A 27795-nucleotide genomic window follows, 5' to 3' on the forward strand; every position below is an offset into this window, starting at 1 on the left:
ATAGCATGGGTCCAGCATCATTCTATGCCAAGTATGGAATCCATAGCATGGGTCCAACATCATTCTATGCCAAGTATGGAATCCATAGCATGGGACCCAACATCATTGTATGCCAAGTATGGAATCCATAGCATGGGTCCAACATCATTGTATGCCAAGTATGGAATCCATAGCATGGGTCCAACATCATTGTATGCCAAGTATGGAATCCATAGCATGGGTCCAACACCAATGTATGCCAAGTATGGAATCCATAGCATGGGTCCAACATCATTGTATGCCAAGTATGGAATCCATGGCATGGGTCCAACATCATTGTATGCCAAGTATGGAATCCATAGCATGGGTCCAACACCAATGTATGCCAAGTGTGGAATCCATAGCATGGGTCCAACATCATTTTATCCCAAGTATGGAATCCATAGCATGGGTCCAACACCAATGTATGCCAAGCATGGAATCCATAACATGGGTCCAACATCATTTTATCCCAAGGATGGATTCCATAGCATGGGTACAACATCGTTTTATCCCAAGTATGGAATCTATAGCATGGGTCCAACATCATTTTATTCCAAGTATGGAATCCATAGCATGGGTCCAACATCATTGTATGCCAAGTATGGAATCCATGGCATGGGTCCAACATCATTGTATGCCAAATATGGAATCCATAGCATGGGTCCAACACCAATGTATGCCAAGTATGGAATCCATAGCATGGGTCCAACATCATTGTATGCCAAGTATGGAATCCATGGCACGGGTCCAACATCATTGCATGCCAAGTATGGAATCCATAGCATGGGTCCAACATCATTGTATGCCAAGTATGGAATCCATAGCATGGGTCCAACATCATTGTATGCCAAGTATGGAATCCATGGCATGGGTCCAACATCATTGTATGCCAAGTATGGAATCCATAGCATGGGTCCAACACCAATGTATGCCAAGTATGGAATCCATAGCATGGGTCCAACATTATTTTATCCCAAGTATGGAATCCATAGCATGGGTCCAACACCAATGTATGCCAAGTATGGAATCCATAGCATGGGTCCAACATCATTTTATCCCAAGTATGGAATCCATAGCATGGGTCCAACACCAGTGTATGTCAAGTATGGAATCCATAGCAGGGGTCCAACATCATTTTATCACAAGTATGGATTCCATAGCATGGGTACAACATCATTTTATCCCAAGTATGGAATCTATAGCATGGGTCCAACATCATTTTATTCCAAGTATGGAATCCATAGCATGGGTCCAACATCATTTTATTCCGAGTATGGAGTCCATACCATGGGTCAGTATCCTTGTATACCATGTACCGTGTCCAAACGTTGGGTCTAATAGCCCTTTGTACCAAGTATGGTGTTTATTACACTGTTCTTACATCATTTTATGCTAAATATAGAGTCCTAACATGGGGCAAACATAGCTATATATCAAACATTGAGTTCCTTATATGAGTTAAACGTCATTTTATATCAATCACTGAGTTCCATATACGAGATAAAAGTCATTTTATACCAAGTATTGAGTCTTCCACATGGGTCAAACGTCATTTTATACCAAGTATTGAGTCCTTCACATCTGTCAAACGTCATTTTATACCAAGTATTGAGTCTATCACATGGGTCAAACGTCATTTTATACCAAGTATTGAGTCTTTCACATCGGTCAAACGTCAGTTTATACCAAGTATTAGTCCTTCACATGGGTCAAACGTAATTTTATACCAAGTAATAGTCCTTCACATGGGTCAAACGTAATTTTATACCAAGTATTGAGTCTATTACATGGGTCAAACGTCATTTTATACCAAGTATTGAGTCTTCCACATGGGTCAAACGTCATTTTATACCAAGTATTGAGTCCTTCACATAGGTCAAACGTCAGTTTATACCAAGTATTGAGTCCTTCACATAGGTCAAACGTCATTTTATACCAAGTATTGAGTCCTTCACATGGGTCGAACGTCATTTGATACAAATTATTGAGTCCTTCACATGGGTCAAACGTCATTTGATACAAATTATTGAGTCTATCACATGGGTCAAACGTCATCTTATACCAAGTACTGAGTCCTTCACATAGGTCAAACGTCATTTTATACCAAGTATTGAGTCCTTCACATGGGTCAAACGTCAGTTTATACCAAGTATTGAGTCCTTCACATGGGTCAAACGTCATTTGATACAAATTATTGAGTCCTTCACATGGGTCAAACGTCATTTGATACAAATTATTGAGTCTATCACATGGGTCAAACGTCATCTTATACCAAGTACTGAGTCCTTCACATGGGTCAAGCGTCATTTTCTACCAAATAGATCGTCCATTATATGATTCAGACATTATTTATACCAAGTGTAGTCAGTAACATTGGTCAACATTATTGTATGCCAAATATGGAGTCCATAACATTGGTCAAACAATATTGTATGCCAAGTAATGAATCCATAGCATGGGTCAAGAGACATTTCATGGCAAGTTAGTGCTCATTACATATTTAATTTGTCAATTTACACCAAGTAAATAGTTCATTATACGGATCAAACGTCATTTCATGTTAAGTAGTAAAGTCCATTACAAGGGTCAAGCATGGCCAAAATGTATTACACTGATTGGAAGTGGGTTTTTTTGCCAACAAAATATGTTAATAACAGTCAGTAGATAGTACTGCCGTTCTCAGTTTATTGCAATGCGTTTCCCTAGCAACCATTTCCGTTTACAGCAGTTTATCCTGAAATCGTTATTACTAAACTGTGTGATACTAAACTATTGTAACAAGTCATGGGTATGTGGTTTTTCTCTGTTTATAACTTTCGTAGATTATATGGATTATTATCAAAGTACGAAAAGTCACTGGTGTAAAGATATTTCTCAAACCTAGTAATTAGCCAGTTACTAGAAGCAAAGGTTACAAGGTACAATATTTACCAGATTTACGGTAGCATTAGTTTAATCCAAAGGACCTTCCTAACTTCTTAACATTTAAGTGTCTGTTAATGTGAGATTGAAATAATTCAGTGTCTTAGATATTTGGGTAATATTGGTATGATATACAGATATACGGCTTAGAGAAGCGTTCTGATAAGTCATACAATTGCCAAGTACGACAACCCATGCCAGTCTGAAATTAGAGTCTCGTGAATATTTGGTCTTTAGTTGATTACCATCTTCGTTACACGTGTCACACTACCAGCATTTTATATATGTAGAACGCCCCCTTTGCAATGACACGCTACTGTTACACGCTAATGTATTAGTTATAATAGTCATCATAATGATGGTAACTAGAGCATACGTAAAAAGAGTATAAGTATTTTAGAAAATATCCGTATAACGATGGTGATTAGTGTAGACAATGTCCTTATAACGGTAGTAAATAGTGTAGAAAATATGCTTATAACAATGGTAATTAGTGTCGAAAATGTCATAAAATGATGGTAATTGTCAATGTCATTGTTAAGGTGGTAAATAGTGTAGAAAATGTCCTTATGACGATGGTAATTAGTGTTGAAAACGTCCTTATGACGATGGTAATTAATGTAGAAAACCTCCGTATAATGAGGTTGACTAGTGTAGAAAATGTCCTTATACCAATTGTAAGCAGAGTAGAAAATGTTTTCTCTATAATAATAATGGTAATTAGAGTTGAACGTCTTCTGATAATGATGGTAGTATAGAAAATGTCCTTATAAAGAGGGTAAGTAGTGTAGAAAATGTATTTATAACGATGGTAATTAGTGTAGAAAATGTTCTTGTAAGGAAGATAAGAGATGTAGAAATGTCCGTATAACGATGGTAATATATACCTGTCATACGCTACCATTTGCAAAATAACAGATAAGAACGGAGAATGTACAACTGAAATCTGTGATTGACATTTACGTGGGTAGTTGTTTTGTTAGGCATCGTTTATGCCTCACTAGCCATGCCGATCAGACAATTATATATTTCTAATATGTACAAATCTTCGATTGACTCTTAACTTGTTGAAGTGGATATTGTTATTTATATTCCGCGATTATATTGGATTGGTTGCATTGTTTAGCTCCTTTTGTAATCTGCCCCGCGTGTCTGCGGCACAGACGGTTTTATTTGCGAAAAAGCATAATATGTTAACAAATACAATTCTGCTTAATCCATCATTGATTTTAGACACAATAAGGTAAGAGCATGTGAAAACGATGGACAGAAATATTTATATCCGTAAATTTGTATACCTTTTAGATCATCTGGGATCATGACCTTGAACAAGTTCTTCAATGTCATTAAGGTCACAGGTGAATTTTAAAATAAATTAGATTCGTGGATGTTTTCATTTTTCTTGTCATGGATACGTTCTTGTTCAGATTCAATGGTTCGAATTGTATAAACAAGATTTAAAGATTCCTTTTCATTATACAAACACAGATATACCTTCAAGCTGTGTATAATTTTTAAAGTCTGATCTATAGTAGCCACACCAGCAATGTGACCGATAAACCGACCAGTTTGGCCTCTTGTTTGATTTTGACGAAGCATGAAACTTCGTTTGACCATTTACATAGTTCTGTCTTAACTTGCATTTAATAGTTTATGACGTCTATGCTTGTACGGATTAGCTAAACCCACAAATATATTATTTGCGTTATTGATGAATTCCTGCAGTTCCATCAAAGTTCTATGCATACACGACCATCTTCCTAAAAGGTTTATCATGTACTCCAAACTTCCTGCACGCTATGGCATCCTTAATGTACAGCGTTTATCCTAGCAATGCGGCGTAATTTATGATATTGCAATGAAAGGAGTCGTGAATTATCCGAAATTGTGAAGGGACATATAAAACAACTTTGTTCTCCATTACTAACGTCCCCAGGGCATGTTTATAAGTGAATGAGTCAAGAACAGTTGGGCGCCAAGGCGTGGAGCATTGTCTGGTGATGTCTCCTGGAATGCAACTCCAATTAATAAAATAGGTCACTGTGATATATATTCATCATCTCAGCAACATCAATTATGGTTTGTGTTCAATACATTGTCTCTGGCGTGGTTGGCTGCTTTTAGGTTTGCACAGACATAATTAGTAGTGGTGGTTATATGGTTTAACGACTCATCAGCACAACAATGGCTATGGTGCCGAATAAAAGCAAAAGTTCTTAGAATGAATGAATGAACGAATGAATGAATGAATGAATGAATGAATGAATGAATGAATGAACGAATGAACGAATGAATGAATGAATGAATGAATGAACGAATGAATGAATATAGTATAATAAGCCTTCTGAGAGAAAAAAAATCATCCAGTATTAACGATACAAATTAAAAGATAAAGATGTACAAAGTATGTAATATGTATATCAAATAAAATAGGTATATAAAATGTAGTAGGTATATAAAATGTACTAAGTATATAAAATGTAATCGGTATATAAAATAAAATAGGTATATAAAATATGTATATAAAATGTAATAAGTATATAAAATGTAATATATATATAAAATCAAATAGGTATACAAAATAGGTATATAAAATGTAATATATATATAAAATGTAATAGGTATATAAAATGTAATAAGTATATAAAATGTAATAGGTATATAAAATGTAATAAGTATATAAAATGTAATAGGTATATAAAATGTAATAGGTATATAAAATGTAATAAGTATATAAAATGTAATAAGTATATAAAATGTAATATATATATAAAATCAAATAGGTATATAAAATGTAATAAGTATATAAAATGTAATAAGTATATACAATGTAATAGGTATATAAAATGTAATAAGTATATAAAAAGTAATAAGTATAAAAATGTAATAGGTATATAAAATGTAATAAGTATATAAAATGTAATATATATATAAAATCAAATAGGTATATAAAATGTAATAAGTATATATAATGTAATATATATAAAATGAAATAGGTATATAAAATCAAATAGGTATATAAAATGTAATATATATATAAAATGAAATAGGTATATAAAATCAAATAGGTATATAAAATGTAATAGGTATATAAAATGAAATAGGTATATAAAATCAAATAGGTATATAAAATGTAATAGGTATATAAAATCAAAAGGTATATAAAATTGTTGTTGTTGTAGTTGTTGTAGGGTTTAACGCCATTTTTCAGCACAAGATAGGCTATACATGGCGGCCAGTATAATTGGTGGAGGAAGAACCCTGGAAAACCCCGGGAAGAACCACCGACCCACGAGAAGCTACTGGCAGGCTTTCTCACGTACCAACGTTAGCCGAGCCTGAGACTCAAACTCACGCAGACAGAGGTGAGACGGCAGTGATCCGTAACGGTTAGCGCTTTAGACCACTCGGCCACTCGGGGCCCCTATATAAAATGTAATAGGCATATAAAATGTAATAGCTACATAAAATAAAATAGGTATATAAAAAAATATATAAAATCGAATAGGTATATAAAATAAAATAGGTATATAAAAAGGAGTACAAAATTGAATAGGTATATAAAATGTAATAGGTATATAAAATAAAGGATAAAGTCGAAGCATGCAAGCTAGCAATCTACAATGAACTAAGAACGGTAAGCTAGGAACCCGGATGCGTTTTATTAGATCATTATGTCCAATATTCCACATTAAGCACCGTATGTTTACATTAAACATTTTTAAGACCGCTCCTTTCCGTCACAACGTTTAAATTCTAACAATGGGAAATAGTGATTCCTGTAAGGACAATAAGATTTAAAATCTATTTAAATTCGTTAATCTTGTAGGTCTGCAGAATTTTGTGTCTGCACCTTTTATTTACACCTTTCTGATGCACAGAACGAAGTCTGCGATTATGAAACATTCTGCTTTCCAGACAATGTCGTTTCAAATAGAATACGTGTGAGAAACAGCAAATTATATCAGTAACTCTTCACAAATAGCATATACTTAATAGTGTCCTCCAATCACTTCTGTATTCAAAGCTTGCTATTGAATCGATATATGTATTAATTATATGTTCATTTGCGTCTCCGTTAACGTTACATTGTCTTAATCGTGCAATATTTTACGATATTGAACACCTTCATATTGCACGCTCGTGCACGACACATGTGCCCAATAGCAGTATAGTGTATTAGGAACAACTTTGTAAGCAAAACATGTACACTCGTGTAGTAGCCGCTTTAGGATTTTATTGATTAAATTTGTTTCTGAATGAACTAGTTCATATTATCTCCACATTATGAGTCCAAACATTCAGTGAAAGAACAGAAACACACATGTAGATGAGTCAAAATGCCCGCCTCGCTGCTCAAGTCAGATGTACTTCATGTAGAATTGGCAGAGATAAATCCAGTTCATAATTAAGAAACTTAGTAGAATCGACAAAAATAACAAAATCCATTCATTCTAGAAGAAATGGAAAAGTTGTTGCAAAATGCATTCATTCACAATATGACTAAATTTCAATTTTAATTAGACAAAAACGACATTTTCTTTCGAAAGTGATGTCAAACGCGAGACTAAGTTCAAATTCAAATCTGTGCTCGTGCATTTATTTTGGTATACAGCATAAATTTAGTCTACTTGGTTTCTTGTAGTGTATTTTTGTTTATATAATTAAGCGTTAGGTCGAACAATAATACGAGTATATGATAAAAGAGTTACTGCATTTGTATAGAAAAATATGAACTCATTTTTGTCAGATGAATAAACTGCACTCCCTAGGTCATGCAGTTTCCATCCGAAAAAAAACAACCTCTTTCATATTTTCCAATACAAAGGGATTAACCTATACGTAGGCTACGTCATGTATAGACTCGAAGATTTAGACTGAAAGTTGACGTCATGTTGTCAAGTTACGACGTTGCCAATCAAACAGTAGCACGAATGGCGTTGAGAAGCAGAAACGATGAGTGAACGAGGTTCTATGGAAGGATCTAAAGAAAAGATTCTGCGATTTCAACATGAAGCTATTGGACTTGAAATTGTTGATGCTTGTGTGCTTCCTCTTGGCGGCGTTTGCAAACTTGTTTGTTGCATATGGTCTGGATAAGTAAGAACATGTACCTTTTATAAAATATTATAGAGTTCGGAAGATTTGTAAACGTTTGCAAGCCAGCCTATCTGGTTCGAACCTTTTAGTTAGGTGGTATGTGCAACTGACTGCGAAACAAATAAAACCGGGTTCGATTCCCAAATTTGACAGACTTTTTCTCACTTTCTGTTTCATCTTTGTCAGCTCGTCTGAGTGGCGAGGAGGACAATGCTGTTCAAGCGCCAAGAGCGTAACCTGGATGACATCAAATGACACAAAGTCTAAGTCACGTGGTCCAGGTGTTTAAGGCTGCTTTGCAACCAACCTAGCTGGTCTGGACCAATTTGTATTATAGTTTGTGAGCCGGATTGCGAAAAGACGACTCAGGTTCGATGTTTTCTACGATCAGAGTTAAACGTTTTATCCCTTTCAGCAACAATACGAAATTATTACGCTAATGCATCCAAATTATGACGCTCAGTGTCATCCAACGCTAGACAGTATTTATTTACGTTTAACCAGACATTTACTCAGCGTTGTCTTTCCAAGATTTCCATAAATTTGAGAAACTGTCCATTGATCATTTTTAACACCGGACAAGTTTACGGCCGCTTGTTAAAAAGAGAAGAAGGACAGTGAAAACTTCAGATGCATTTTAGCTAAGTGTTCCTCAGTCTGCTAAGCAGTCCATTAAGTAAATCGGACGAAAGTGGGATAGGTGGGGGGGGGGGGGGTTTCCACGTTGAAAACGGGGGTTGTACCTCTGGACAAGGCTATGTGATAATATATGGAAAGAATATTTATTCCAGTTAAATCTTTTGATAGTAATAGTGGTAGTAGTATTGAATGTAATAGCAATGTTAGTGGTAACTGTAGTAACAGCATCAGAAGTAGCACGCCAAAATAATTGTGTGATCCAACACTTTATCATAATTATTTTTAGTAGTTAAATGATATAAGAGTATGATTTTATATTGAATATTATTGTACAACATGTGATGCATATTAGTCTATTTTACGAAAACTCAAAAATAAATCATGTATCGTATTTAAGTTCAGCATGGAAACTTTAAAAATAGCGGAAATGTGTACTAACGGATGGAATGGGGAGTGTCATAGACTATTTATGGAGGGAGTGGGGCGGGTCTAATACTATTTATAGAGGAAGTGGGGCTGGTCTATGAATATATACCGATCATCAGGCTTTAAACATTTTCTGTTTATATGGTGTCATTGGACACGATTCGATAGTACGGTATGCTTGGCTAATAGCTGAATGATAATCAATGGCTCCGTTTGGACTCAAATGTTTCTTTCTTATTTAAGTGACAATAAATTACAATAAAATAAAACAGAATCAGATAAAACAGAGTAATATGCCAGTGACATTACTGATTATCATGTAATTATGTCTTTGTAATATGTATTTATGACGTGCAAGTTGCCCATTTTTAAGTACTTGCATTATATACTCTATTTACTTATTTATTTATTTACGTATTTCTTTCTTTCATTCTTATTTATTTTTTAATTTATTTATTTATTTAATTATTTATTTATTCATTGCTGATCAGGAATGAAGGTGACAAACACAATCTTGAGATCGTCAGGCGGAGGTTGGGCTACTGTTTCAGTTACGATAAAAGGTTTCCTGAGCGTCTCCTGATAGATAAAAATTGCCATGGTGACGCCATTCCATTAGAAGAATTTGTTGTTGGTAAGTTAACAGTCTGAAATCAGGGTAGACAACCCAAACAGCTAGATATGAAATGGTCTTTAAACTGAGTTTTAAATAAAATTCTACGAGTTTTCAACACATGAATATTACCCTGAAAATCCCACACCAGATCTTCTTTACTTTTGTTTGGTAAAGCATTTTTAATAGATCCTAAAGGGTCCTACATGTAAGGTGATACAGGAATGGAACGGATATTGTTGTCTTTATAAAGGATCAAAGTGCGAGTGTTTGTGTGCTAAGTGTAGTGGCAGTGGATTAGTGAGATTATCAGCTTAGCATGGATCATCTATGTGGGACCACTACCATGCTAAAGATATACAATCCATCGAATGGATTTAGCGCCAAGCTGCACGATTTATTCCAAATGAGTGTGAATCTCGTGATGAAGGCTGCGTATCCTGGATGCCACAATCACTGGAACACTTCTGCCTTCCACAACGACGTGAATTCAATAAGCTCACTTACCTATTCAAAATAGTGAATTATATGGGGTACTTGCAATTTACACCACTGATTATTTAGTAAAATTAAAACCTAGTGGATGCATACAATCTAAATCCCCCAATGACTTTGAAGCTAAAAGCTTTGTAGACAATAAGGTCGCTGACAATTCTACCTGTTTTGTTGTTACGAGTTCGACTAATGAACACTTTAGAAACTCTTTCTTTTTAAAAACTCGTGTGCATTAGAACCACCTCAGCGAAAGTATTGTGAGTGCCAAGTCAGTGGAAGTTTTCAAGTCAGCACCCCAAAAAATCCACTAAGATGCAAATTCCCCACCCCACCCACCCCTAGCAAAATATCAGTATTGGCCTCTACTACACACATATACAGATAGAGTAAAGACGACCATTATTATTGTATCAGAGCATGAATTGATTCACATATACAACAGTGTTACAGCCACATTATGCTTCACATATACAACAATGTTACCAACACATTATGCTTCACATATAAAACAGTGTTACAAACACATTATGCTTCACATATACAGCAGTGTTACAAACAGAGTATGCTTCACATATACAGTGCTACAACCACATTATGCTTCATATAACAATGTTACAAACACATTATACTTCACATATACAACAATGTTACAACCACATTATGCATCACATATGCAACAGTGGTAGAAACACGTTATGCTTCATATATACTACAGCGTTACAAACACATTATACTTCACATATACAACAGCGTTACAAACACATTATACTTCACATATACAACAGTGTTACAAACACATTATACTTCACATATACAACAGTGTTACAAACACATTATGTTTCACATATACTACAGTGTTTGAACCATATTATGCTTCACATATACAACAGTGTTATAAACACAGCATGCTTCACATATACAGTGTCACCAGCACATTATGCTTCACATATCCAGCAGTGTTACAAACACAGTATGCTTCACATATACAGTGTTACAACCACATTATGCTTCACATATACAACAGTGTTACAAACACATCATGCTTCACATATACAACAGTTACAAACACAATATGATTCACATATGAAGTGTTACAACCACACTATGCTTCACATATACAACAGTGTTAGAAACACATTATGTTACAAATATACAAGAGTGTTACAAACACAGTATGATTCACATATAAAGTGTTACAACCATATGATGCTTGACATATACAACAATGTTACAAACACATTATATTTCACATATACAGCAGTGTTACAACCAAAGCATGATTCGTAAATAAAAAAGTGTTACAAACACAGCATGCTTCACATATACAGTCTTACAACAACATTATGCTTCACATATACAACAGTGTTACAAACACATTATGCTTCACATATACAACAGTGTTACAAACACATCATGCTCCACATATACAACAGTTACAAACACAGTATGATTCACATATGAAGTGTTACAACCACACTATGCTTCACATATATAACAGTGTTAGAAACACATTATGTTACAAATATACAAGAGTGTTACAAACACAGTATGATTCACATATAAAGTGTTACAACCACATTACGCTTCATATATACAACAATGTTACAAACACATTATTTTTCACAAATACAGCAACGTTACAACCACATTATGCTTCACATATACAACCGTGTTACAACCACATTATGCTTCACATATACAGCAGCGTTACAACCACATCATGCTTCACATATACAACAGTGTTACAATCACATTATGTTTCACATATAACAATGTTACAAACACAGTATACTTCACATATACAGTGTAACAACCACATTATGATTCACATATACAACAGTGTTACAAACACATTATGCTTCACACATCCAGCAGTGTTACAAACACAGTATGCTTCACATATACAGTGTTACAACCACATTACCCTTCACATATACAGTGTTACAACCACATTATGCTTCACATATACAACCGTGTTACAACCACATTATGCTTCACATACACAGCAGCGTTACAACCACATTATGCTTCACATACACAATAGTGTTACAATCACATTATGCTGCACATATACAACAGTGTTACAAACACACTATACTTCACATATACAGTGTAACAACCACATTATGAGTCACATATACAACAGTGTTACAAACACATAATGCTTCACACATCCAGCAATGTTACAAAGACAGTATGCTTCACATATGCAGTGTTACAACCACATTATGCTTCACATATACAAAAATGTTACAAACAAAGTATGCTTCACATATAAGGCAGTGTTATAAACACAGTATGCTTCACATATACAGTGTTACAAACACATTATGCTTCACATATACAACAGTGTTACAACACAGTATGCACCACATATACAGTGTTACAACCACATTATCCTTCACATATACAGTGTTACAACCACATTATGCTTCACATATACGAAAATGTTACAAAGTATTCTTCACATATACAACAGTGTTACAAACACGGTAGGCTTCATATATACAGTGTTACAAACACATTATGCTTCACATATACAGTGTTACAAACACACTATGCTTCACATATACGGTGTTACAAACACATTATGCTTCACATATACAGTGTTACAACCACATTATGCTTAACATATACGAAAATGTTACAAACAAAATACGCTTCACATATACAGCAGTGATACAAACACAGTATGCTTCACATATACAGTGTTACAAGCACATTATGCTTCACATATACAACAGTGTTGCAAACACAGTATGCTTCACATATACAGTGTTACAACGACATTATGCTTCACATATACAACAGTGTTACAAACTCATTATGCTTCACAGATACAGTGTAACAAACACATTATGCTTCACATAAATACAGTAAACATCACATATACAATAGTGTTACAAACACATTATGCTTCACATATACAACAGTGTTGCAAACACACTATGCTTCACATATACAATGTTACAAACACATTATGCTTCACATGTGCAACAGTGTTGCAAACACACTATGCTTCACATATACAGTGTTACAAACACACAGTATGCTTCATATATACAGTGTTACAAACACATTGTGCTTCACATATACAACAGTGTTACAAACACATTATGCTTCACATATACAACAATGTTACAACCACAAATTTGCTTCACATATACAACAGTGTTACAACCACATTATGCTTCACATATACAACAGTGTTACAACCACATTATGCTTCATATAACAGTGTTACAACCATATTATGTTTGACATATACAACAGTGTTACAAACACAGTATGCTTCACATATGCAACAGTGTTACAAACACATTATGCTACACATATACAGTGTTACAAACACATTATGCTTAACATATACAACAGTGTTAGAAACACATTATGCTTCACATATACAGTGTTACAACCACATTATGCTTCACATATATAGTGTTACAACCACATAATGCTTCACATATACAACAGTGTTACAAACACATTATGCTACACATATACAGTTACAAACACATTATGCTTAACATATACAACAGTGTTACAAACACATTATGCTTCACATATACAACAGTGTTGCAAACACACTATGCTTCACATATACGGTGTTGCAAACGCAGTGTGCTTCGCATATCCAGTGTTACAAACACACTATGCTTCACATATACAACAATGTTACAACCCAAATTTGCTTCACATATACAACAGTTTTACAACCACATTATGCTTCACATATACAACAGTGTTACAAACACATTATGCTACACATATACAGTGTTACAAACACATTATGCTTAACATATACAACATTGTTACAAACACATTATGCTTCACATATACAGTAGTGTTACAAACACTGTATGCTTCACATATACAACAGTGTTACAACCACAGTATGCTTCACATATGCAACAGTGTTACAACCACATTATGCTTCATATAACAGTGTTAAAACCATATTATGTTTCACATATACAACAGTGTTACGAGAACATTATGCTTCACATAAACAATAGTGTTATAAACACGGTATGCTTCATATATTCAACAGTGTTACAACCACATTATGCTTCACATATACAGCAGTGTTACAACTATATTATGTTTCACATATATAACACCGTTGCAACCACGTTATTACTAAAACATGACGAGATACATGTATTTATCAGTATCGATAAATGCACACACTCTAACTAAACCTGAAAAAAATTCAGTCTCCTAACAATAATCTTTCTATTTTCGATCCAGCATGGTGCACATTGTGATACAACGTCAAGACGTCGACATTTCTGTTCATCATCTGATAGAATTTCACGTACATTACAGCAGCAAAACATCATATGTATTAGATAAGTAATTATAGTGGACATTGAAAATTGTACAGCACACATCTTAAGTTTTTTTAAATAAATAAAACTGTTATCTTTAAAATCAGCTACACATATAAAGATCGGTTATGCAAATAAAAATCGGTTACATATATAAAGATCTGTTATACATATAAAAATCAGTTAAACATACAAATCGGTTATGCATATTAAAATCGGTTATACATATGCAAATCGGTTACACACACAAAGATCGTTTACACATATTAACATTAGTTACACAGTGCTATGTATATTTAATTCGTATTGGTTTTCTTGTTGTTATTAAATTATTGTATATTACTTATATCCGTATTTTGTAGCTGACCCTGTCCAAACTCAAGTTCTTATTGTACCTGACCAGTAACATTTATTTTGTAAACAACATAATATATAGCAAAATATTTCTCTATGGTTGTAGATTAAATATTTAGATCATTATTAACGATAAGCACGTTTATTTGAATCTGAGTCTAGGTCATATTTTTCACTTGGAAATTCTTAAACTTGTTCACAGCTTTGAATGTTTTATGAAGGAGACTGATCTACATCATGGATCTATTATTGTGTCTTAGCTATTTAGATAATGCTGTTGATTTGAATAATTATTCATTCTTGCCCTAACATCTGAATCAGTATCAATCCTATTGTTGTGTTCAGTTTTTTTTTTTTTTTTTTTTTTTTTTTGTTTGTTTGTTTGGGTGGGGTTTATTTCTTCAAATTATTATTTGCTGGAATAACAAGGTGCTCAATAATAGTGTTGGACAGAAACATTAATTTGGAAGTATACTGAATCCAGACAAGGACATTTTGGATTATGTTTGTGTGATACATCATAAGACTCTTGGTACATCATCACAATCCAGGCCTTTGGCATATTAGCATCTTCAAGACTAAAGGCACATCAACACATTCAATATCGGAATGTTTGTTAACTCCCGCAGAAATTCAATAGTTCCTGTGGTTGGACTTGTGACAGAATTTTGATGACTATTAAGGATTTAAATCACAATAGTGTTAGTTCTTTCTACATCGTCACTTTATATTCTAGGTAAATAAATTAGTTGTTGAATGTTTCAAAACATTTTGGTTCTCGCTCCTTTCTGATATTCAGTCTAAGACCATATATACGAAACAAGACATACAGATCGGTTTCACAAAAAGGTCGATTCTAGTGTCTGATTGCCATTTATTGGCAATCGTAGTTGCGTGTGTGTGTGTGTGTGTGTGTGTGTGTGATATCCATTTTAACGAAACTTTAACAGTTTTAGTCATATCTTTACGATGACTGCAGTGTGGCAGTTTACAGTGATGTCCAGCAATGAGGCAAGGTGTTGCAGGCACGTAGAATCATGTCCCACCAAGAAACGTTATCTTGACATCAGCCTGACCACTCCTACCACGAACCGCTTCATGCTAAGTGCCATGCATGGCAGCTGCTAATACCATTTCTTTAATAACTCCAATGCAATCAGTCTGTACCATAATCATGAAACCAAAATTGATAAAATTAAATATACAACATAAGATATAATTGAGTGCCAATCTCGCTACTCATTACACTTCTTTGAAAAAATGAAAGCTAAAATCAGGATATAACTTGCGTAATTCAATAACCGGTCTATAGTGCGAGTTTACAAAACTTTCATCAGTATCGTTTTTAGCACCAGTGACGACTTACCATAAAAACAAACTAAACCTATTCATACGGAATAATCATTATATTACTGGAGGGGGGAAAATAGCATAACACCAATAAAAACAGCTTTAGCAGTTCAGCCCTGTGTTGCAGTCAATTTTCTTTTGATTTGTTTTGTATCGTTTAATAAATATGAACAGCCACTCAAGTGCACAGAACTGCAGTTGAAAACTCAATCAACATATCAAAATGTTTCCATTATAATACAACATTATGTACACGTGTACTTTCTTATAAAGAGTAACATAAGTGTTGACTGAAGGTTATGATTGGCGTAATAAAGAGAAAAACCTGATTTCCCAACTCCTATTTTCATTCTATTGTCAGAGTAAGAATTTTATCACATTTTGCATATTTATTTTATATCGAGGAAGATGTACAATATATATTCCAGCATACTCAGGATAAAATCAAATGCAAAATAAAAAAAGAACTGATCTCTTATTAGATGTACTGATGTTCCAAGTAAACTTGACTAACGAATACCCATTTACTGTACAGTTTGCTTGGTTCGGGCGTTCGCTGCATTACAAGGGGAATAACTCGGTAGAGCATGGTATATGTTCCGCAAATGAGAAGACTAATGCATGTTATTTAATAATATACGCACTCAATATGCATTCTTGTGACACAGCAAATACGGTATTAGCAGTATTAGTTGTTGCATTGACAGTAGCAGTAGAAATGGTGGTAGTGGTCGTGGTGGTATTTGTAGCAGTAGCAGTAGTAGTAGTCCTACGCTTATCTAAAATACTTCAGGTATTTTATAGGCCTACCCCTACGTTCGCAAATCCATCAGTCTGTCCGCTTTCCTTTACCTCAGTTCGTAATCCGCCAGCTGGAAATTAAAGAAATTGTGTAGCTATATTGCCCATAGGGTTACCATCTGTTAGGTACTAGAGGGCTCCCGTCCCCATGGTTACTAAATGTTAGGTGCTAGAGGGCTCCCGTCCCCATGGTTACCATCTGTTAGGTGCTAGAGGGCTCCCGTCCCCATGGTTACCATCTGTTAGGTGCTAAAGGGCTCCCGTCCCCATGGTTACCATCTGTTAGATGCTTATTACGTACCACCAATGACTCCCTCTCCTGGAATCCCTCGAGGTTGGGACATAAAGCGAAATGCACTAAAATTTCAATTACAAAATCATTTTAATTTTTTTTTTAATTTGTTAAAGGCAAACTATATGTACTGCGGTCAAGGTAGGAAGACAGTAGTATTTATGTTACTGGTTTTGTATTATGACAACAAATGATTACAATTTTAATATTAAAGTTGCTTCTATTATTGTTTTAATTGCCGCTGATGATACCTCTGATGATGAATACTGATGATAAAAATGATAATGATAATTATTAATGATGAAGATCGTTAATGATAAAGACGATTATTATGATAATGATCAGTGACATTATTATTATTATGATTATTGACGATGCTTGTTGATAATGATTGTTGATAATGATGCTGATTGCTGGTGTTCATCATCATTAATGATGATGATGATGATGACAATGACGACGGTTATTATTGTTATTATTATTATTATTATTATTATTATTGACAACGATGGTCATGATGACGATAATTATCGTGACGAAGACAATATGACAATTATGATGATTGTGTCTTTTTGCATTTGGTTTCTTTTTAAATTGGAAGCAAATAATTAGACTGCGTTTATCAGAAACTTGGCTGTAAGGACATATCGGATATTGGGACTCACATCGCATATTGGGACTCAAATCTCATTTGGACTCACATCGCATATTGGGATACTGGGACTCACACCGCAGTGCACCTTCATATCCTTCATATGTGTTTACGTGGTTATAGCACACTTCAGAGTTCTTGGTCCATCTGGGCTTTGTTTCACAGGAGTCTGATGGAGTAAAAGTGATACTCGTGTGGTTTATTTATTTGCAGTGGTGGAAAGAGACGAACATAAATGGCTTCGACCAGAATAAAGCAAAGTCGACATCTGGTAATGTTTGGTTTAAACAAAAGCTACAAAAATAAATTTAGTAAAGGGGGGTGGGGGGCTTGACCAACATAACATGTATGTCCATTGTGCTTGACTCGTGCATGCATTTCCAGAGCAAATGTATTAAGCTCAATATAGGATCAAATAAACGAAATTTTTAAAATTTAAATTACATATATTTTGCACTGATTTTTATACTTTTTGCAGGTATGCTTGGCTTTGTTTTAGCGGTCACCTGGACAATCTGTATAAGTGTTTATATAAACAGTAAGTATCTTCAATTTTTGAGAATCAAGTATATTTGTTTAGTCGAAGGCAACATCAAATAGGTTGAAATCCATGTCTAATTATTATTATATCGTTTTTGTCATTCGTATTGTCTTTGAATTTGTAACTATCAAATAATGATACAGGCTATGAGAAAAATCAAAAAAATGTTTTTAAAAGACAATATTATTTATTTATTTATTTTAATTTTTTTATTTATTTATTTCTTTATTTATTTATTCACTCAGGAAGAGCTCGTGAAGAGTTAGATCGTCAATTGATTCAGATGTTTGCTAACCTTGATAACAGAGCGGACACGTGGGTATCCAGGAGGAGAGGATAAGAAAGCGGACACGTCGGATTCAAGGAGAGATTAACAGGGATTCACTGCAAAATATAAAAATCATTAACAAAAATGCAACTTCAATTTGTAACAACCGTTCTTTTATAAGAAAAATAAAAGAGTACCAATATTTCGAAAAAGTCATCTGTCAGGACTGTACAATATTGAGAGCATTATCGCGTGCAGGAAGGGCGGTTCTTGTCATTTCTATTTTTAACATTTGAGTCGTGAAATAACTTTTACAAAGCGAAAAGTGCGACTGGAATGATATGTGATGTACTTTAAGCACTCCTTTTTAATTTTTTCTTCAAAATTGCAAACAAACTATATGCTTTAATAGTTCCGGTTGAATCGTGTGACGATCTCGTCTTCTTGAAGCACAATCACGCATTTCAATCAGTTTCTTACAGTTAAACAAAGTACCTCGTACGCATTATGTATTTTGTTGTTTGATGTAAAATGTGGGTCTATACAGTGTAGAGAACAAATACGTATTTGTTTTGGTTTATTCTTTTATGACACTGCATTCTCTCTCTCTCTGTCTCTCTCTGTCTCTGTATGTCTGTCTGTCTGTCTCTGTCTCTCTCTCACACTCTGTCTCTCTATCTCCCTTATATATATATATATATATATATATATATATATATATATATATATATATATATATATATATATATATAATGCAACTTCAATTTGTAACAACCGTTCTTTTATAAGAAAAATAAAAGAGTACCAATATTTCGAAAAAGTCATCTGTCAGGACTGTACAATATTGAGAGCATTATCGCGTGCAGGAAGTTGTTACGAGTCTATTTTATTCCATCAAGTAACAGAAAATAGTGAAAGGCAACAAGCTTTGTCAAATTTAACAAAATATTTTATTTCCCTAAAAAACGAAGTGTAAATGGAAAAAAAAGAACTTACGGTGTCGCGAATAAAATCCCAAAAATCCAATGAATACATACAAAAGTCGGAATAATTAAAAGTTCTGATTAAAATTCAGCAGTTGTGGTAGCTTGTATAGTGCTGTAGTGCCAACAGTCTTTTCTTGAATCACATCAACGTAATTCCAGGTCTGAATCCACTATTAATTCTAGTGAATGTCTCCATCCAAGAATTGTACCAGAACACTTTTGTACTTCCAGAGAAAATAATCAATGAATTCAATAATTTGAAGAAATACATTTTCATGTCCAAAAAAATCAATTACTGGACACAACTTATAATACAACGTAAAAGTGCTAGGTCTTAAAGCACAACTGAACAAATCACCTCAGTTACAAGATTAAACAGATCTCTACTTGACCTCAGGTCAAAATTAGCATTTTCTAAAAACAGCATTACCTAATAGATGATAACCTTCTAGTATGACTCATTGTTTACAAAATCCAAGCCGTAACCAGGAATATGTAAAATAAACTTAGGAAATTCCAAAATCTAGACCCAAATAAACATATTTACCTCTATTAATAATAATACTGATTTTAATCTCATACACATAGAGAATAATTTAACTATGTATTAGTTGTTTATACAGAATAAAGTATTAAAAAAGTAAATTCGGCTCAAGCAGAAATGAACTCAGTTTTGGATAAGGTCAAGTCCAATGCACAATGTTACATTACAATCGCATGTAACTAAAAAAGAAAACTGAAAATAAAACTAAGCAAATTAAATAAAAATAATGTATGTATATATGATAAATGATATACCACGTCTACAAAACTAAATCCATATTTGCAGATCTTCATGCGTATGTACATTCACCTATTCATTTTTTCCCCAAGTCTTTATATTTAATATTTGCAAGCAAAGTAAGAAAATCGAGATGAATAAGCAAACACAAATAATAAAAATATAATCTTTGTGCATGGAACTATTCTTGTTCTTGAAAGTTGTTTTCAGTGAAGCATCACCATTGTTGCATTTTCAAAACCCGCCATAGTTGCCGGGGCAAATTTAAAAAATAATATTATTTCATGAGTAAATGGTGCCTGGGCTAATTGAAAATATGTTATTTTACGAGTGTTACTGTTTGTCATTTAATCTTTATGTTAATAATAATAATAATAATAATAATAATAATAATAATAATAAACTATCTTTAACGAGGACAACACATTTGGTCATGACTGACCCATCTGCCATGTGGTCCTCAGACCCGCAATCCCCGGCTTATATTAAATATAAGTATTGCGCAAACTGTTATGTCAGGAGGGCAGCGACTCATCGAACGCATGGTATTATGGGCAAATGTGGTAGAATTGTGTATTGCGTTATATACTGTCGATCATAAGGTAGGTTATAAAAATGTAACTGAAAATAACATAATGACTTAGCTAGGTCTTTATTGATGCTCCTTTCGTTTCTCCCCATGTCCAATGCCTTTGGAATAACCTGCACTATTCTGACCGTTTCATCTCTTCTTCATTCCTGAACTGCTTTGAATCGCCTGCAGTTATGACGTAGGGCTCAACCGGATGTAGACACGGATGTGTCTATCCCACAAGGCATACCATTACACAATTCTGTACAACATAATGGCCGAATCTGGCAGAGTGGTGACAAAGACAGCAAATTATTATCCATCGTTAATCTGGTATGGTATATAATGTTACATTCTAATCTATACCTCAAAATAAAAAGAGAGGGGTGGGTGAAAGACACGACAGTTATGATTATTAAATAGCACAAAACCCATATATGAGTGATATATACAACCAAGTGCAACTATTCAAGTAACTGTATTTTGTTATGTTTATCTTATTTAAGGTATGGAATAAAGGCATATATATATATATATATATATATATATATATATATATATATATATATATATATATATATATATATATATATATATATATGACACTGTTCTGAATTAGTGTCTAACCGGTGGCAGTGTAATGATACAATCCCCTCACTTCACTTCACAGTCATCTGATTTGTAAAAACGTTAATACAAAATGTGCTTACCCATGTGAGACGACAATTATGAAAATAATTTAAGTTAAATATCAACGACCATCTTAAGAAAAACAGTTGGCATGAATATTAGATCAAAAGTGTAACGCAAAACAATATTGACATATTCTACAAGTGTAACATAAACAATGTTAGCATATTGTACAAATATGACACATGATTATATTACATATTCTACAAGCGTAAAATCCCTATATTAAAATTTGGTACAGGTGTATTTAGCAAATATGTGTTTTATATCACCTCACACGATTCTAACAGATTTGAAAAAATGAAGAAAAGAAAACTGTACACAAGTATGAAATAGGAACAGGATATTAACCGGTCTTTTATTTTTGCTTGAAAGCATTAATACTTCCTGAAAATGAAAAGGTCATGATATGCATTGGTGTTAATAATCTTATCCTGTTCTATTTATAGTATCGTAATTTGACTACTAGATGTTAAATAATTAAATGGAAATTATACGGAAATAAAAGGATTGTCCGATAGTCAGATCTCTTGAGCATTTACCAGAGCGTGACTGACTCTCTCGAGTTTGGGGGCACTCGGTATAATTATTTTGCGCGAAACTCCTCGAACCATGGATCAGAGAGATTAAGTGGTATTAATGATTCCAACAGAGCAAAGCTGGGCTATACTGTGTTTGTAATCTCATAATGGTCGACATTTACATCGCTTTACAAAAGAATTTGCGTGTTTGGAGTAGATAATGACACCATGTGTCCCCCATACTTCCAGATCAATGATGTTCATTCGACGTATGGTACTAATTTGGCTCCCACAGTAAATCTATGGAAACACTGTTATATTAAGATTTCAGTAACTTTACATTTCTGAAGGGTTATTATCAAGCATACATTTAACAATATGGACCATTCCTTGATGCAAACTCCTGTGTAGAGAAAATCATAGTGTGAGCAAGGTTGAGTTTGTTTTTTTTTATTCTATCTCCGTGTGTTTTGGAACATGTCTTTTAAATTTCGCACCTTAAAATTCGGGTGCCAGTTTCAGATATGAGTTTTCCTATATGAATTATACAAAATGGACATAAATTACATCAATAAAACTTTTTATTTTTGTCAGCTATAGATATGATAATCTCCATAGAGAGTCTTTTTAATGCAGGCTTACTTCTCGTTAACAACACAGCCACCATAGAATTCAGCCATATTTTGCGTGAGAATGTTCTACTTTTGTGACACGTTTATGTTTACCCCATCATTACAAATAATACTATGAATTTACCTATACAGTATATAATTAATACGGATGGCTAGTCAAGCATGGGTATCTTGGTTATTGGATGTCAAGCCTGGCATATATGTTTTACTTCAGTCTTTTTATATGCTAATCATCAATGCTATACTCGCAGCGTTGACAAAACAGAGAATACTTGTATGCAGAGGACATTCAAGGGATAATTTGTAAACTTCTTAATTTAAGGCTATAATTCAAGATTCGGATATATTATAACTTTGAAAGTCGACACCTGATTAGTTGGAATTATTTATTAAATGCTCTCCGCCACTACTTTTCTCCATCTTTATTTATTGTCACTGTTTCTTTTGAAATAGTGTGTGTGTGTGTGTGTGTGTGTGTGTGTGTGTGTGTGTTTGATGTAGATTTTTAACGTAGCTTTAACACTTTTTTAGTCATATCGCTACGAAGTCGCAGTATGGCAATTTTATTGCTCTGGGGCATCATGTCACAGAAATGTATCGTGATGTCCCACCCAGTCACATTATCTTGACACCAGGCCGACCAGTCCTAACAATAACCTCCTAATGCTGAGGGCCAGGCGAGTAAGCCGTTAGTACCGTTTTTGTAAGTCTTTGGTATGACTTGGCCAGGGATCGAACCCACGAACTCCCGCATCCGAGGCGGACGCTCTAACCTCTAGGCCACCGGAGCGGTCGAAAGAGAGAGAGAGAGAGAGAGAGAGAGAGAGAGAGAGAGAAAAGAGAAAAGAGTTATATATATACAATTCTGGTAGTACTATTGAACAAGAGCCATTCAATCATCTTAGGTCAAGCATGGTCCGTTCATTCAGTCAATCATTATAGGTTAGGCATGGTCCGTTCCAAATATAATTGTCAAATATTCACGCATGCTAAGTTGGTTGTGATACTATCCTTTCATTACCAATTCCTTTCTCCTAGTAAATCATTAGTTGATGTACTGTATGACAACCCTTTTAAAGGGAATAAATTATTTAATTTAATATATTTATTTTAAATCGAAGATTCCATTGGTATGAGATTGTTACGTTCGTTTTGCAAGCCAACATAAGTTTGGTGTACGCGAGACAAAAATTTTCGATTATGATGTTGTTAAATTGTTTACTGCTTACTATGCAGCCCAAAGTGATGAGATCAAAACCTACTGCTTGCCGTGCAGCCCAAAATCATGAGATGAAAATCTACTGCTTGCTGAACAGCCCAAAATCATGAGATGAAAATCTACTGCTTGCTGAGCAGCCCAAAATCATGAGATGAAAACCTACTGTTACGTTACAAATCTAAATCACACACAAACTCTCTCTCTCTCTCTCTCTCTCTCTCTCTCCTGTGCTCTCGTTTACTACGGTACTTGTGCTCACTTTTATCTACCGATTACTTTATTATATGACGCACCAGGCCAATTAAGGGCTTGTGAGAGGTCCGGACTACTTCTAGAGCTTTAGGCCCATAGGCCCGTATTAAACAGACAATACAATACACACATTATGTTCAGAATTAATTACTTAGATAATGCTTTTCGAGGCCCCTTACGGGTTGAGGTCCGTGCCACATGGAACCCTGAACCCAGCTCCGCTGGGCCAGTGGCCCGTTCAGTATACTAAGCTCGGTCGAAACGCATGCGCTGAAATAGAGCTAGTATATTCGCGGTGCTTGCTGAAAAAATGCCTTAAATTAATTAGTGCATAGCAAGTGGTAGCTAACCTCTACGTATCTATTTTTAGTTAAATTGCTCAGATAGGCAAACCTTATTTAAAGTCTATTTTTAGTAACATTACTCAGCTAGGTAACGCTAACTTAGAAGTCGCAGTATTGACTATTTCCACCTTTATGAAATTTGAGTACACATACCTTTAAGTGGCAATTAGTCACCCATATCTGTTTGAAAGGTCAACATGTATACACACCGACAATTATATAGGGAAATAAACCATTTTAAAGTTAGTGGGGATTTTAAGTTTTTTAAATTTATTTTGCATTTTATTACGGCACAACAACACAAGTAGGTTGTTTAGTGCAGAGACAATCGGAGCACAGTAGGTAGGATTCGAACCCGCACTCTTTGGAACGTTATTCTGGTGCGCTATCTAATGTGACATGGCTGCTCCAGAACTATTTGGACGATGTCAACCACTCAAACAAACCATATTTCTGAGTAACATAGACTAAAACAATCCTTTCCTTACCTATGACCAAGTCAGGCTCTCAATACTTGTTGACCACAATGTGTGCGTGAACAAGATTGCAGAGGCAATTCGTTTGAGGAATATTACAATTAAAACCATATTTAAAGCTTTGATAAATATTTTATTTTATATTTGTTGGCCTTCCAAATCTGTCCTGTCGATCATGGATAAAATTTTGTCTAGAACCGTGTCACAACGTGTTATGCACGAATTAAGGCATCCAGCAGTATAAGCGTTCTGCCTGTATATAACGCCGAAAGTCAAGAGTTGTAGAAAGATTTCGTCAAATGTGGAAAAGGATTATTTGGTCGTATTGTTTTGATACGAGAAAAGAGTGGGATGTGGTTTTCATTTACTATTGTTTACTTTTAGGGGATCAGTTCAATAATCATTAGAATTTATTAGTACGTAGTCCTTAATTACTGGGCATACTGACTGTGAACTTCTGAAGTCCTTGTACGGGAAACTTCTTTCAACCAGAGATTCAGAAATTAATCTTCTTGACTATGTCTCAAATTTCAAATATAAGTAGTCAAAGGTGTTCGATGTAGCAAAAACTAATCTGCCCTATATTCACTCAAAACTGACACTAAAGAGTGACAGAAATACAACATAAATCAAATTGTCAGCTTGGTGATAGAGCTGTGGCTCTCAAAATCCTCGTCTGGCTAAGTATTATTTGTCAAAGGAGAAATTCGGTCTTTATATGGTTGAAAAGAAAATAAATGACTTAAATTACATCATTAAGATTCATGGGATGGGAAAACAAAAAACAACTTTCCCATAGAAGTATGTTAAAGGAATGTGCTGATAGAGGTAGCCCTATTAGTCATTCAGTCGGTATATCTGTACATGCCCGACGCCGTGAGGATGTAAACGACGAAATGCAATCTGACTCTAGTGACGTTGGTTTAACCAATCTTCGTAATTCAGAAATATGAAGGAAAAAAAATAGATCAGAACCATTCACATCAACAGCAACAAGAAAAGAGTAACCAAACAGCTATTATGTGAATATGAACACTTTTTTCGAAATGTTCCAACACGAACAAATACAATTAACTATGAGGCTGAGATTGTAGATTCTTCACGTGTGAAGCAGCATCCTTACACGATAAATCCTATCAAGCAGGAAGGTTTGAAAAAAATCAATGTTTGAGAACGATTTTATTGAACGAGATAAAAGTAATTGAGTTCTCCATGTATTTTGCATAGAAACTACAGGCCATACATGGCGGCCCCAAAACAGGTTTATTTCTAATTCCAGGAAACGATCTCTGCATAGACAAATTTGGAAATGCAAAATACGTCATCAAGTTTGATCTTTAACAATAATTCTGACAAGTTAAGTCCACTGACAGAACGATCAAAAAAAGTTTGGTAGTTGCAACTTCAGATGAACTTTATTATTGTTGTGAAGTAATGCCGTTTGGTTTGAAACATTCTCCTTCGACATTTAGCATTCAATGAACATTATCACATCTGTTCTAGACAAGTGTGATGAGTACATCGACGGCATCATCATTGACAAAGATAGTTGAAAAGATCACTTGGAAACCATTCTACAATTCTGTGGTAGACTCGATGATGCAAATTTGATTAATTTAGGTAAAGGTGAGTACTGCCGTGCTTGTGTTCATTTTTAGGACATAATGTGTGACATACTCAAGTTAAACCCGTAGAAGTTTAGACCAGTGCTATCTTTGAATTCCCAGTGCTATCTTTGAATTCCCAGTGCCTATCGTTAGAAAGCACCTGATGCGACGTTTGGTTATGCTGGTTATGACCGGAAATTTTGCTCAATTGTATCCATACTTGCTCAACCCCTGACAAATTTACTGAGTAGGAAATGCAAATAGTATTGGTCTGACGAATGTCAGGCATCACATGATAAGTTAAAGGTCACACGTTAGAGTCCTACATTTCATTTAGCTCCAAACTTCTCATTTAAAATGTTTGTTGACGCAAGCGATACAGCAGTTGGTGGAGCATTGATTCAAGACATTTCGTGTTTCATTATTGTCTTCTGCTGTAAATTTAACCAGTCTAAGCTTTTCGTGAGGTAGAGGTCTTACCTCCAGGGGCAGGGCGTACTTACTCCAAGCGATTGTCCAGGGGACGTGTAATTATTCTAACGATTGTCCAGGGAACGTGTAATTGGACGCCTTGAGTGACGATTCTGAAAAGGGAAAAAAGACGATCCTGTAAAAGGGGAAAGGAGAGCGAGGAGATATCTCCACGCAACACCACGCAACAACACAGCGGGATACGTAGAAGTAAGACGATCCGTTTGCGAATAAAGAGGTAACCTGAGAGAGAGAGAGAGAGGGTGTCTTTGTTTTCAGCAACATAAAGGAGTCACAGGGATTAATCTGTCCCTATCAGAGTTGTATTTGGAGTGCCCCGTAACCAGGTCATAAGGTTATCCAGTCATGCTGGATAATTAAGTTCGAAAACTCTCACTTAGTTTTATGATGAAAGTTGTATTATCTCTGTTAACGGAGCT

The 27795-nt window shown here is 34.6% G+C and overlaps 1 protein-coding gene across 1 annotated transcript; it reads left to right on the forward strand.

The window, feature by feature from the left end:
* The first annotated feature begins 6110 nt into the window (after nt 1-6110).
* Nucleotides 6111-19367, forward strand: LOC149789683 (uncharacterized). Its single transcript, XM_089973348.1, has 4 exons — nt 6111-8043; nt 9600-9742; nt 18475-18534; nt 18783-19367. Exons 1-4 carry the CDS (start codon nt 7955-7957, stop codon nt 18875-18877), a joined length of 387 nt encoding a protein of 128 aa, XP_089829474.1. The 5' UTR covers nt 6111-7954; the 3' UTR covers nt 18878-19367.
* The last annotated feature ends 8428 nt before the right edge of the window (nt 19368-27795 follow it).

Source organism: Sinohyriopsis cumingii, chromosome 10 (genome assembly GCF_028554795.1).
Source record: "Sinohyriopsis cumingii isolate HCF-2022 chromosome 10, ASM2855479v2, whole genome shotgun sequence".
NCBI classification, from domain to species: Eukaryota; Metazoa; Mollusca; class Bivalvia; order Unionida; family Unionidae; genus Sinohyriopsis; species Sinohyriopsis cumingii.